Source organism: Dipodomys spectabilis, unplaced genomic scaffold, assembly GCF_019054845.1.
Source record: "Dipodomys spectabilis isolate Male_0828 unplaced genomic scaffold, ASM1905484v1 ptg000125l, whole genome shotgun sequence".
NCBI lineage: Eukaryota > Metazoa > Chordata > Mammalia > Rodentia > Heteromyidae > Dipodomys > Dipodomys spectabilis.
The window spans coordinates 17,641,486-17,656,603 of NW_024870802.1; the positions used below are offsets into that span (position 1 = coordinate 17,641,486).

Genomic DNA, 15,118 nt, shown 5'->3' on the forward strand with positions numbered 1-15,118 from the left:
TTCTTTGACTGTCCTCCTTTGTTCAAAATTCAGTGAAGCAATGAAACAAAATAGAGTCCCATGTTGACCCCATTACGGCAAGCACTGAGAATGGGAAGGGGCGATGGTAGGAAAACTCTTTGGCTATGTCACTTGTTATATCTGGAGATGTGGATTTAATGAACAAAAGCAATGTCCAGAATATCTTCTCCTGGAGGAAAATATATGAGACAGACATAGACAGAATAAACATTAAAGGCTAATATTTGCATCTTTATTTTGGTGTTAGTGTGAACAAAAAAATAAAATAAAAATATTCTTGTCAATTTATCTTTGCAACTGAAAGCCAGATTTTGATAATCATCTGCTCTATTATTTTTATTTTTGCATATTAATTGTACACTTAAAGATGTTTCATACCTGCATACAATGTACTTTGACCATACCAGTTTTTCCTTCACTTTTGACAGTATTAAGTTTTAAATTCAGGGCTTTGTCCTTCTTAGACAAGAACTCTACTGATTGGACCATATCCTGCATCTGCGTCTGTTTTTCTACTTTGTACACATTGTTTTACACTCAACATAAATGTTATGACAACTATTATAAGGGAACTTAAATCATTCCTCCCATTTCATTCTTCAAACCTTCACAATTGTGTATTTAACACACAATTTTCCCTTCCTTCTACCTTGCCATATATCACATGAGAAGTACCGTCATTGGCCATCTCTGCTGGTCTCTTTCCTAAGAGGAAGCCCCTTGGTCCAGGATTTTATCTTAAATTTTATTTTATTGTAAAGATGCTGTACAGAGGGGTTACCATTACATGGGAAAGGTAATGAGTACATTTCTTGTCAAACACGGATACCCCCTCATTTGTTTCCTCTTACTATCGCTTTCCTCTCCCACTTCCCCCACTCCTCCCCTCCACAGAAGTTGTAAAGTTCATTTCCAACATAGTGTCTTGTGAGTGTAATTGTTGCAGTGGGTCCCCCTTTGTCTTCATTTTTAGCATTTCATCATTCCCCATATATAAAAGTATATACAAGATGCAGGGTACCAAAATCAAATACACTGACAACAGGGAATATACCATAGGGAGAAGAACATACAAAGAAACAAAAAAATCACACAGTACATTAAAAAACAACAACAACAAAGAAAAAACCTCTGTGTCCATATCTTGGGGTTCGTTTTGCTTAGCATCATCTTATATGGTCATATGTACATAGCAGTTTTTAATCTCATATATTGGGCCTAGATACATACACAATCTATACATGTATCAGTGAATTGTTATGCCTGTTTATATATACAAGATGTATTTATACAGGACATAAGCATACATTATATATGGTTTTCCATAAAATTGGCTCACTATAAGAGTATATTGAACAGGCACTGGTAGCTCATGCCTGTAATCCTAGCTACTCAGGAGGCTGAGATCAGAGGATTGGGGTTCCAAGCCAGCCCAGGCAGGAAAGTCCATGAGAATCTTACCTTCAATTAATCACCAAAATGCCAGAAGTGGTGTTGTGGCTCAACTGATAAAGCTCTATCCTTGAGCAAAAAGCTCATGGACAGTGCCCAGGTCCTGCATTGATCCCCAAGACCTGCTACTCAGCCCCTAAAAAAGCATTTTGTACAACTTGCTGTTTTCCTGTTGAAAAATATGCCAGTCAAGATATGGAAGATTTCAAGATATGGAAAAATTGGATATGAGTGTTTTGTTTGATATTTGAAATAAATAATACATAAAATATAAAAATTATGTTTATGGAACCCCATGTTTTATTTTTGGTAGCATTGGAGTTTGCACTCAAGATTCCATCCTTTGTTGGCATACTGTCTTTTGTGTTGTTCTACCGCTTGAAACACCCCTGTAGCCTGATTTACTAGTAATTTTGGAGATGGAGTGTCATGTACATTTCTTCTGGGGCTGGCTTCAAACTGCAATCCTCCAGATCTCAGCTTTCTGAGTAGTTAATAATACTGGCAGGTGCCACTGGACCCAAGCTCCTGTTAGGGTTTTAATAATTGTATACACTATACAGTATTTAAATTAGGTAACTAGATATATTTCTTGGAACATGCAGTATGTACTATATCATTTATCTATTGTAAAACCCTTCAAACCCCTTCTTTGCATCATGAAGAGAAGAGTGGGAATACTCATAAGGAATAAGGTAGATAATCTACAATAGAGCCATCAAATGTGGTTTATCTAAAATAAAATATTTTGTTCTATCAGTCCTGAACTAGATTGCAATGGCTTAGAGTTCAGAGCTCTATGAGTTGCAAACACTATTTGATGAATGAACTCAAAAAGTTACTGCTTAGTTTTGTTCTGGAAAAAGAGTTCATTCATCATAAAGTATTTGCAAGTTGTCAAGATGAAAAACACACGGTGGTCCTAACCCTCATTTTAATCAATGGATACTGCCATTATGAAACTCTTATTTGTTTTGAAAGTCAGTGATTAACATGAATATTGAAAAACAGTACAAACTGAGAGAACTTTTCATTTGTTTTAACTGAAGGTTTTAACTATGGAGTGGCTTATGAGACTTGGGGTTTATGTGTTATGACCTCATCTCTAGCCCTTGCAGTAATATATCCTTATCCAAAAAATGAACCTGAGCCCTGGGTTATAACACAGAAATGATTTTTCTTTAGCCAAAGGTAGATTGAAAGTAGAATTCAAGTGTCTATACGGATTGTTTGTGTGTGTGTGTGTCTGTGTGTGTGTCTGTGTGTGTGTGTGCACACGCATGTTTGTGTGTGTGTGAGAGTGTGCTGATGGGTCTTGAACTCAAGGCCTGGGCTTTTTTGCTCAAGGCCAGCACCCTACCATTTGAGCCTCAGCTGCACTTCTGTCTTTTTTGGTGGTTCATTGGAAGAGAAGAATCTCATAGACTTTCCTGCCCAGCATGGCAGGAGGCAGCTCTCAGCCTCCTGTGGACCAAGGATTGAAGAGGAGGTGGGGGATAAGCTTCCAAACTACCAAGGTTAACTAGAAGTCAAAACCAGGCCCAACGCTACCTGCACTTCCCCGCTCCTACTCCCATAAGAAAGCCCAAAGAATGATGTTGGAACAGTGACACACTACAGAAGGATCCCCACTACACCGTGTACTGAATCTTAAGAAAACAGAATGAGACAAGATCAAGACAGAAACAGAAAAACCGAAGCCTGCTGCTTAGGCCTTATGTAGAGATTTACCACCTCAGCAGTACCCCAGGCTCTACAGTATGAGAGTCAGATGGGCAGGCCCAGAATTTAAACTTTAGGACTATGAAAAATGAAGAAAAAAATGACATGGTCAAAGTATATAGTACACATGTAGGAAGCACCTTACAATTGATGTATACCAATAAACATAATAGAACAGATGATTAGTAATATAAAAACATAAAGCCATATCTGGCTTTCAATTGGAAACATCAATTGACAAGAATATTTCCACTTTTTATTTTGTGTTCACACTAATGCCAAAGTAAAGACACGAACCCTAGGTTTTAATGTTTATTCTTGTTTCTGCATCTCATAGTATGTTCCTCCAGGAGGAGCTGCTTCTGGTCATTGCTTTTGTTTATTGAATCCACATCTCCAGATATGACAGGTGACATAGCCAAAGAGTTTTCCTACCATCTTCCCCTTCCCATTCCCAGTGCTTGCCGTAATGTGGACAACATGAGACTCTATTTTGTTTCATTGCTCCACTGGATTTTGAACAAAGTAGGACAGTCCAAGAATGATCCAGGCATGAAAAGTAATATTTATTATGGATAATATAGAGAGAAAGGAGTCTACGTTGTCACATGGTAATCATTTTTTGGTTTTGTCACACTAGCATATTACTAAATCAACATTAGAGAAGTATTAACATGTGGGTGGGGTGTTGATAACACTATTATATTGCACAAGAGACTACAGATGTGACAGTGCCATGACACAGGAAACCATCCAAAATGGAGAATGGCTCTTCCTGAATCTGGAGGGAGAGGGGAGATGTGAGAAGGGAGGACAGGAAAGCATTCCTGGCAGGGGAAGTTGGTGAGTGATGCTTCAGAGGAGGGAACTGCAGATTGCTGCACAGCTGGAGCCAGACAGCAGAGCTCTTCTTTACACTGGAATGAAGCACAGCTGGTATGATGATGGCAAGGAGATAAACCCATTTAGAACAGGAGTGGGATCCAGGTCCTGTGGATCCACGAGAGGTTTCAGGTTGAAGTTCTGTAAAATGGTGGTTAGGAATAAAAACAGCTCCATGCGGGCCAGGCCTTCTCCAACACAAATGCGTTTGCCTGAAATTTTTGTAAAAAAAAAAAAGTCAAAGCAAGAACTGACTCTATGTATGTAAGCGTGAAAGTATGAAACATTGTATTGTAACTGACAAAAGATAGTGTCAAAGATTACCGAATGCATGGCAGATGGATGCATGGAGGAACACAGGTAAGACAGACTATTTGTCCATACTAACACGCAATCTTAACTATTACATCATTGAACTATTTTTTTAATCTGAGAATAGCAGTGCACACCTGTAATTCTACCACAGGAAGCTACGAAAGAAGAATCTTGAGTTGATAACCCATTTGAGCTACCTTTTTTACATGCTGTTTTTAAAACAATCAAAGGCAAACTACACCAAACTAAATTATATTTAAAAGAAAAACAGATCACCATCTTCATGTTAACCTTTTATTAAGTATTTCTACATGATAAATTCTCTTTTTAAAATTTCCCTTCTCCCTTTTTCCCTTTTCTCATTCTCTGTATGCCAATTTGGAGGGTGCTGAATTATTAAGTCAGTTAGGTTCTCTGCTAAAGAGAGGAGTCATACTTCTGGAATACAACTAAGTTTCCAATCATATTTTTTCCCCATGGTTGAGATGAGGATTTAATATGGTTTGTCCTCAACCTGTAGACCTATTCCCATTCCTTCTTTCTTCATATTATCTCTACTTACCAAGAAGGCCTGTAACTATATACTTTGGGATTTCCTCCAAACTTTTGTATGTATAGAGTAATATATATGCAGGATTGGAAGACATAGACCTACCTGACACTCCAAGTGGAATTCATCACTTGGAAGTAGTGGTGAGAAGCACTGCTTTCCTGGTGAACTCAGAAGTCAAATCTTGACTCTGTCACTAAGTGACAGAGTTACTTAAACTACTGGAGCCCTAGTTTCTTCATATACTAACTGGAGATGCTAATAATTCCTTCAAGAAGTATTGGCGAGAAATTAAAATAATAATAGATTTTGATGTGTTACAATTTTAATCAAGGTTTCATTATTCTATTTATAAAAATGTTGAGTTCAGGTTTCCATGAAACACTTTGTATGTTCTAAGAAAATACATTCCTATTGCTTATGTGGCCTGTCTCCAGGAAAATATTCAATGACCACTTTTTGGGGGGTCAGTTGTGGGTCCTGAACTCTGGGCCTGGGCGCTGACCTGCAGCTCTCCCTTTCAAGGCTAGACCCCCACCACTTGAGTCACAGCGCCACTTCTGGCTTTTCCTGCTCATGTGGTACTGAGGAATAGAACCCAGGGCCTCATGCATACAAGGCAAGCACTCTCCCTCTGAGCCACCTTTCCAGCTCCTCAATGAACACTTTTTACATTTTAATACATCCCAACTTTCCATTTTCTCAGCCTATAGTACTTTCCTGTCCTCCCTTCTCACATCTCCCCATTCTCTACAGATCCAGGAAGATCCATTCTCCATTTTGGAGGGTTTCCTGTTCACTGCACTATCACATCTATAGTCCCCTGTGCTTTATAATAGTCTTATTCACCACCCCATGTGCTAATACTTACCTACTGCTAATTTACTAATATGCTAATATAGCAAAACTGTAAAATGAATAGGCATCAATACACAGAGCACTTTTCATGTCCCTTTTTGTACTCTTTGTGTCCTTTCAGGCAATGAAATGTTGCCTTAACTTTCCCAAATATCATATTCAGATTTTCATTGATGCTCAAAATCATTTGAAAGCATAATTTTCTCATTGTTTAAAATGTTTGCCTGTGTATAAAAAAAGTGAATTTTTGAAGAGAGATTGCTGCCTTTCCCCATGGTTTCTAAATGACAGATGTAGGACAGATGTCAAAGGTTACATTATTAGCTGGATACCAGTGGCTCATGCCTCCAAACCTAGCTACTCAGAAGGCTGGGATCTGAGGATTGTGAGTAGAAGTGAGCCTGTGTAAGAAAGTGGGTGAGACTCTTATCTTCAATTAACCATCAGAAAACCAGAAGTGGAGCTGTGGCTCAAACTTCTAGCTCTGAGCAAAAAAGTCAGAGATAGCACCCTGGCCCTCAGGTCAAGCTCCCACAACCAACAAAAACAAAAAAAAAATCAAAATAATTGAACAAACAAACAAAAAAGACAAAAAGTCACAGCGTCAGTGAAGGAAGGCTCCTCCCTGGCCAGACATACAGCACACATACTACAGCATGGAGATACAATATCCAAGACACATGTTTTAGATCAAAAGAAGAACAGAGTGCTCTGTTATCATTGTGGGATATCTGACACAGGTTCCTGATATGTTCATAAGATTATGTGACAGTGTCTGACACTCTTGGTTGAGAATAAATGTTCTATTGTTGTGCTTCATGACTTACTTAAAAATGCTCTGCTATGTCTTCTGTCCTGTTTGAAGTACCCAAATGTCTTAGAATGTTGCTTAGTCCATTTTCTGTTTAAAATTGGGGTACAATGAAGTGACAAATGGGTTAATTCTCCCCCCACAAATCCTATCTTCCCTGGCTCTCCTTTGGTACTCTTCTGTGCCTTTTGGGAGTCAATCATTCCTTTGAGGAGCCTGGAGGTGACAAATGCCACAAAAAGATGTGGGAGGCACCTGTGATGAAATCATCTTTCTCGTTGTGAGTGTAGCCACTATTTAGGAAAAGATCATTATGATATATGTAAAGAAAGTTTGCTAGTTTTGCTTGCTTTACTTGTTGAACTTGAAAGAAATGCACAGAGAAACTGAAGCGTCAAACAGTGAGGATGCAACATGAACAAGGAAAGTGCATGGGCATTGAGAGTGCTGCTCCTAATCATGAGTTTAGGGTAAATACACTAGCCCCAAGGAGGCTTTATATAGGTTCCAACTGACATCCTTCCCCACAAAGGTATCTTGAGATATGGAATGAAATTTTATTACCTGTTGAGAATGGCATGAAGTAATCACTTTTCTTAAAGTTTCCACTTTTATCCAGAAAGTGGCCAGGGTCAAATTTGTCTGGATTGGGGAATTCCTTGGGGTCGTGCAGCACAGATGTCAATGATGTCAATATGTTTGTGCCCTGGAAACAACATACACCAAAACCTAAGCTAAGTTATATATATATATATAGATGCAGCTCATACCTATAATCCTAACTACACTAGAGGCTGAGATTGAAGGATTGTAGTTCAAAGTTATCACGTGCAGGAAAGCCCATGAGACTGTTATCTCCAATTAACCACCAGAAAACTGGAAGTGGTGCTTTGGCTAGAAGTGTTAGAGCACTAGATTTGAGCGAAAGAAGGTCAAGGACAGCATCCAGGCCCTGAGTTTAAGTTCCATGAACAACAAATACAAAATAGTTATAGAGTGACATATACAATGAAAATCACTTAGTTCAATCTTCTGGCCTAAAGGTGATGAAGAATTTCAATCAAGGAAATGGCTTCAGATCTGATGAATAGCAACACAGAAAACATAAAAAGCGGCATGTATGTCTTACATTTAACAATTCTATAGCAATAGATGCAAAGGGTATTGAAGAAGATGAAGACCCCAAGATCTCAAAAACAAAACTATAAGAATGACCGCTAAAATTAATAAAGACATATATAAAAATATGAGTATATTCAAAGACAATACAAATAAACAGCTGAATAAATAAGACAAACAATGCAATATATCAACAAGGACTTCAACAAAGATATAAAAATCTTTAAAAATTAATATAAGGTTTTGGAAATGAAAAACTAAATAAATCAAGTAAAAAACTCAATGACGAAGAGTAGATCAAATTGAAAACAGAATATCAGGGCTCAAGGACAAAGTAGATATATTAGAATAGTCAGATGAAGAACTAGGTGAAAAGTAAAGAAGAATGAAGAAAGCATACAAAGCCATCTGGGAAACTTGAAAGATTAAACATATAAAATAGGCTAGAGAAAGAAGAAGAGGCCCATGCTAAAGGAATAAGAAAATATTCAGTAAAATAATTGGAGAATATTTCCTAAATCTTTAGCAATCCAGATACAGGAGGACTTTAGGACAGCTAACAGATCATATCAGAAAAGAATCTCTAAAGAAATACAATGAGGGCTGGGAAGTTGGCTCAGTGGTAGAGTGCTTGCCTTGCATGCCTGAGGCCTTGGGTTTGATTCCTCAGCACCACATAAGCAAAAAGAAAAAAGCCAGAAGTGGTGCTGTGGCTCAAGTGGTAGAGCACTAGCCTTGAGCTGAAGAGCTGAGGGACAGCGCTCAGGCCCAGAGTTCAGGCCCCACGACCGGACCCAGAAAAAAAAAAACTAAAAAAAGAAACACAATGAGTTTTCTATGGTGGCAAGCCCATCAGCATAACACCAGATTTCTCAACAGCAGCACCTTAAAAGCAAGGAGGTAATAAAGTAATGGAAAGTCTACGAATACCCATCTAGAATACAGTGACTGCATTTGCTCACCCTTCCTCCCTCCATTCCTGTGCCCTCATTTGTCCCTACTCCAATGTTTCCATTTTCTGGTATTTGTTTTGATAAAAATATGGAATGCTTCACAAATCTGAGTGTTCTCCTTATAGAAGTGCCATGCCAATCTTCTCTGTATTGTTCTCATTTTAGTATATGTGCTGCCTAAGCCAGCATAATGCTTAAAATTTTAAATATATAAAAAGAAGAATCCTAGAGATCCACACACAGTGAGACCACAGACAGATACTTTTAGGAGAGAAGCACAAAGGCTCAATATCTACGTGCATCTGATTGTAGAAAGTAATATTTATTGGAATGAACTGCATGAAATGAAAACAAGAGTTTTGGTCTTTTTGCTGTTTTTGTTTTCTTTTCTCTTGATTTTGTTTCTTTACCTGTCTTTGGTAGTGTAAGGAGGTGCACAGAAATGGAGGGACAAAGGGTGAACAAATGTAACAGTGTAGCTCAATAGACACTATGTTGAAAATAAACTGTACAACTTGTAGGTGGAGTTGGAAAGGAAAAACTGGGAGAGGGCCAGGGAAGGAGTGACATTGTCCAAGAAGAAATGTACTCTACCTGACTTGTGTAACTGTAACTTCTTTGCACATCAGTATTATAATAAAAACTTTAAAAAGAAGAATCATTACAGAGAAATGATCTCATTCAAAATATAAATGTAATTATGTTCAAAATTCATACATAAAAACATAGGGTAAACTTCCCTAAAATTATTTTAAAAAACCTCTCCCAAAATCTACTAAAGATACCAAACTTGACAGTGTAATATCAAGCTTGAATTTTTTTCTGTCAATCATAAATGAAGCAAAGATTACCACCATCACCGATTTTATTTATACCATCCTGGCTGCAGTGCAAAAATTCAGCAAATCAAATTTATAGACACAAGAATTGGAAAAGCCCGCATAAAAATATTAACCCAGATATTGTGGTAATGCACTCTAATTTCCAAATAAATCTGCAGTAAATCACTAGTAATGTCTAATAAATTTCATGAGTTTACTTATTATGATGCCATCAGAATAACTAATTATATTTCTACATATTATGTAAAAAGTATAGCAAAGGTACCATAAAATGAGTAAGACTCAAATGGGGCAGTGGTCTCTTACACTTGTAATTCTAGCTGCTTATGAAGTTGAGATCTGAGGATCGTGGTTATAAGCCAGCTAGGTAGAAAAGTCCATGAGATTCTTATCTCCAGTTAACTATCAGAAAACTGGAAATGGTGCTGTGGCTGAAAGTGGTAGAGCGCCAGCCTTGAGCAAAAAGAGTTCCAAGACACAGTCCCAGCCCAAAGCTCGAACCCCAAGACCCACTTCACCCCTAAAAAAGAATAATAACAATCAAAACACTCAGTATTTTGAAAAAGTCAATGAAAATATTTGAAAGCCACTCTATTGAAAACAAAATACTATTTGTAAAGTAAAACATAGGACAATTGGGAGCATAACTTATTCATGAATTAAAGAAGTCCAGTTTCCCCCAAATTTATCTAAAATTTTACTGTGTCATAACAAACATTGCAGTTGAGCATTTTGAGAACTTGATAAAAATATACTTGTAACATTCATTTGGAAATACAAAAGCCAATACAAAATACAAATTAAAAATAAAATGCAATACAAATACAAAATAGCCAATAGGAAGGACCACCCCAAAACAAAAGAATTTAAGGGGCAGAACAAAAATTGGAAAATTCACAGTGCAGGATACCAGGGATATTATTCCATGGATATATAACCGTCAATTTCCCATAACACAGACTCTCCTGAGCAGCCAACTGAGCGGAGACTTTCCCAGCTCTCTCATGTGGTGTGCAGAAGAGGAATCCCACAGCAACCTCAGGAACTCAGGCTCCCTATGGAGCCTCAGCTGAGAAGAAACAAACTCACCTTGGGAATGATGTAGTCTCTGAACTTAACATCACGGGTTACCGCATGGAGCAGGCTTAGGGGTAGGAGATCAATATATCTCTGGATCTCATGCAGCACAGCATCTGTGTAGGGCATTTGGCTCCTGTCCTGCATGCAGGGGCTGCGGTGCCTGCCAATCACTCGGTCAATCTCTTCTTTCACTTTAGCTGGTGAGACATAATAAGAAATGGCGGAACAGGAGGAAAGTAACACATTGATCATAGTCAGTGCTTCATAAATTGTGATAATGTGTCTGAACAAGATTTGATGTAAAAAATACATGCCCCATGGAATATTAATACTTCAGTATATGCTCACATAAGTCTTCTACTAAGTAGCCTTATAATGTATTAATATATCCATAAAGTTTAGCTTCTTGTTAAAAAACCCACAAAACCAAAAAGACTATTAATGTACATGTAATATACTTTATATATTGAAGTAAAATACCTTTATTTGACATAGAAGAAGTATGTTACTATAGGTATTACATACTTATAATAAGACATTACAAAATAAAAGAAATAAAATATTAATAATAAAAGTATATTTTTGAGGGCATTATTATCTTCACTTATATCTCTAGATTTCACTAATCTCCACAAATATGAATGATAATTCATGGACTACACAATAAAATAAATGGCTCTAAGACAATAGTATGACTTTTAAGATATTAATAAAATATTCCCATTTTGTTCTAGTTCAGAAATATTTTTGCTATATATATAGCAAAATATAATATATTTAAACCAAATTTTAACATAAAATAGGATAAGAGATGATTTTACCATAACATTATTTTCAATTTCTATTAATTTATAGAACAAATGACATGTCTTAAAAAGAGAATTTAGCTACCATAATTGATATGAGTATAGTAAGAGCATATTTTAAAAATAGACAACATAAGTAAAAATATTAATGAAGTACATTTTAAGGAGAGACATTGATCAAGATGCATTGTAACTCAGGAATTGAGTATTAACTTGAAACCCCTTGTACAACAACTTAATAATAATAGAAAAAAATATTGTATGCAGATATGGAAGTATCAGTATTAAATATACAATTAAGGTACAATAATAAAATGCAGAGGAAGAAATGATTGTTCTCAAAGAAAAATAGGAAAGAAGTATTATTTTTTATTTTTTAACATACAAATAGTGTGTGTGTTCGTGTATGCATATGAGCAATGTGCAGTAATACTTCTAATGATAGCCATATTGGGCATCCTAGGATCTGCTTCGGAAAATTATCTTCAGGTTTCTAAATAATGATGCTTTCTTTTTCTTTTCTTTTTCTTGTTTTGGGGCTTGAACTAAGAGCCTCAGCTCTATCCTTGAGCCTCTACCACTTGAGCCACAGTATCACTTCTGGCTTTTTCTGAGTAGTTTTTGGAGATAAGAGTATCACGAACTTTCCTGTCTGGGCTGGCTGCAAACCACAATCCTCAGATCTCAGCCTCCTGAGTAGGTAGGATTACAGGCAGGAGTCACTGGTGCCCATTTGGGCTTTTTTTAAATCACTTTTAGAGAGTATTTATTGATTTCCTAATATGTGAAATAAAAATTTACATTTACATCTCAATCTCATATATTTAGCCACATTTATAAATAGATACATGGTGCTACATACCCACATTTCTCCTCACTTCATTAACAATGATATACTAGATATAGTATTTGAGGTTTTAAACCAGTATTAATCATTCTGGCTACAGAAATATTGTTCCCTGGGTGGAAACTAAGATTGTTTTCCATTTATTGTCCTTCTCTTGTCTTCCATATCAGTTCATGATTTTTCCATTTCCTGAGTTAGAATTATTTGCAAGTACACGAAGAGGTGTTTGAAATGTCTAGCAATACATAGTCAGTAAATGGTCATGTCTCTCATTCCCAGTGTCTCCGCTCCCTCCTTGCATCGTTGGTTTCTGGTTTGTTCTCATGTGGGTGTTTCCTAAGGCGAGCTTCTAGCAGCCTCAGTGACAGTCTCAGAACACCCCATGACCTTTCTGTCCCAGCTTCTAGAGTCCATGATTTTCTTTGTCTTGGCTTTAGATAACTGAATGAAATACGTTATATGGTATTTTGAGAAAATGGGGTATGAAGTTTATGGCTGATAGGGAAGTCTAACTCTCCCACACTTTCTCATCAATGCATAGGTTGTTGTTACTCTTAAGATTTCTGATACAATCTTCACCTTCTCTTTACATGTGACCTAGTTGTGTCTTTCTGAAAGTTGTGATGATCTTTCTAATCCTGGTATTCTGGAATGCTACAACTTATGCGGAGTGGATGCTTCTATTCCCTTTGTTCTGCTCGACACTTGGAGATAATTTTCTATCAAATTGGTAAAAATGGAGGTTCTTAAAGTTCTTCATTCTGGAGGATATACTTTGCTGATCAATTTCAGGAATCAAGAGAAATAGAAACTTATGCATCATAAACAACAAGAGGGCTTTACTGGGCCACTCATCTTTACATTTCACTGATTTTACCCAAAATTTCTGAGTACAGAGTTTTGCAGGTTCAAATTTCTCTAGAGAGACAACCTTTCTTTACACCTGATGAGTGGAAGGTGTGGTGAGAATTTGAGCATGGAGAGTCTGTTTGTTAAATTCTTTTTCTATCTTCTTTGACACTTTTCTTTCCTTCCTTCCTTCCTTCCTTCCTTCCTTCCTTCCTTCCTTCCTTCCTTCCTTCCTTCCTTCCTTCCTTCCTGCATTTCTTCTGTCATGGGACGTGAATTCTGGGCCTGGGCACTGTCCCTGAGCTCTTCTGCTCAAGGCAAGTGATCTGCCATTTGAGCCATAGTGTCCCATCTGGTTTTCTTGTGCTTAATTGGAGAGAAGAGTCTCATGGACTTTCCTATCAGGGCTGGCTTTTGAACCTAAATCCTCAGGTCTTAGCCTTCTGAGTAGCCAGGATTACAGATGTGAGCCCCTGGTGTCCAGTGACACCTGCTATTTCTAAACTTAATGGGAATTTTAGAGTTGTAGCTTGGTTTTGCTTTTATCTGAATTTTTCTTGCTATAACATTCATGTGAAAGCATCATGTGTCTGGCTCAGTTATTTCATCACAATTACATATACTCTGAAGGTCAGATTTTTGGTAAAGACTTCTTCTGTTTACTATTTTCCTACTTTTTTCCCCTCAGAGGACTAATCCTTATTTGAAACTATTTTATCATTATTTCCTAAATCTTAACACAGTGTTTCCCAAGTAAAAATCTTTAAATGTAAAATAACATTGTAAAAGATAAAAAAAATACAAATGTCCTTGTGAAATTCTAACTTTATCAGACTTAAGTTTTTTGGAAATAGACTTCTGAAATTTTACAATTCATTCAAGTATGGCTTCTGTCTCAGTAATACCTTCCTAATGAGTCTCTGTTTTGGGGACATGTCCCAGAATGGAATTTATCTCAGACAGCCTCATTAAGTTCTAGTACTTCTCCTGATGCATAGGGACAAGAATTCTCTTGGCCTATGGCAGCGTTAGAATTGTTAGAATAAGGAAAAGTATATAGATGAATTTACCTCTTGTAAAAACTGGAAATTCTGGTCTAAAATCAATTTATGCTAGAACTATTTTCTAATAATTACCTTCTATAAAATCAAGACACCAAAGGAGAATCTTATTGTTTTTCCTACTGCTTTGTTCTCATCACTTCTCTTTGATTACAGCTGGTAGCATGGGCTGTTGAATTGTGAGACATATCTTCAAATCTCTAGCAGCATTTTACCCATGTTTTCCTGAAATTCACCTACCTGTGATGTGAGGGTGCTTCATCAGGAGCAGCAGGGAGTATCTCAGTGTTGTGCTTGTCGTTTCTGTCCCAGCACCAAATAAATCCATTGCAGCAATTGTCAAACCTTCAGTAGTAAATTCTGATGGCTCCTTCAGATTTTTCTGTTCCTAGGATTGGATATTTACCAGCACATGTGATTATAGTGAATCTACACTATCTCACATAAACCTGGAGAGTAAAGCACTAAGAGAAATGCACAATGACATGGCAGGGGTGACAGTAGTTGAGCCCAGGGTTTCAGGGCTACTGTGTTGTCTCTACTCTCACTGATATGGTACTGCGACTCTGTATTTGAAATCATGAAACTCACCACTCATTTAAGCCACTAATAACTATATTTTCTCTAATTTTTACAGGATAAGAAAATCGAGTAATAAAGTAGGAAAATTAGGGAATTACAAGTCTCAAGTAAATTTTGCAATCATCTTTTTTATTGATGATGCTGATGGTCTTGAGCTTGAACTCAGGCCTTGGGTGTTGTCCTAGAGCATTTTTGCTCAAGGTTAGTGCTAAACCACTTGAACCACAACTCCACATTCCACTTCTTGCTGGTTAAATGAGTATGAAGCTGGCTTCAAACTTTGATCTTCAGATTTCAGCCTCTTGAGTAGTAGGATTACAGGTATGAGTCCTTATTCCAATTTAACATCTTGTGTCAAAAATTTACAT

General features: G+C 37.1%; 2 protein-coding genes and 1 non-coding gene across 2 annotated transcripts in view; all 3 read right to left on the reverse strand.

Annotated features, from left to right (window-relative positions):
* The window catches only part of LOC122115690 (cytochrome P450 2C25-like), a 451,891-nt gene that overhangs the window by 182,569 nt on the left and 254,204 nt on the right, over positions 1 to 15,118 (reverse strand).
* Positions 4,037 to 15,118, reverse strand: part of LOC122115698 (cytochrome P450 2C5-like) — a 34,362-nt gene continuing 23,280 nt past the window's right edge. Inside the window, exons 6-9 of the mRNA XM_042689117.1 lie at positions 14,409 to 14,556; positions 10,615 to 10,802; positions 7,176 to 7,317; positions 4,037 to 4,289 (exon numbers count right to left, since the gene is read on the reverse strand). Of these exons, the coding sequence (XP_042545051.1) occupies positions 4,108 to 4,289; positions 7,176 to 7,317; positions 10,615 to 10,802; positions 14,409 to 14,556 (660 nt within the window). The 3' untranslated portion in view covers positions 4,037 to 4,107. The remainder of the gene's footprint in view (positions 4,290 to 7,175; positions 7,318 to 10,614; positions 10,803 to 14,408; positions 14,557 to 15,118) is intronic.
* Positions 8,766 to 8,872, reverse strand: LOC122116060. Its single transcript, XR_006148877.1, has one exon. It is a non-coding gene; the product is annotated as a U6 spliceosomal RNA (small nuclear RNA).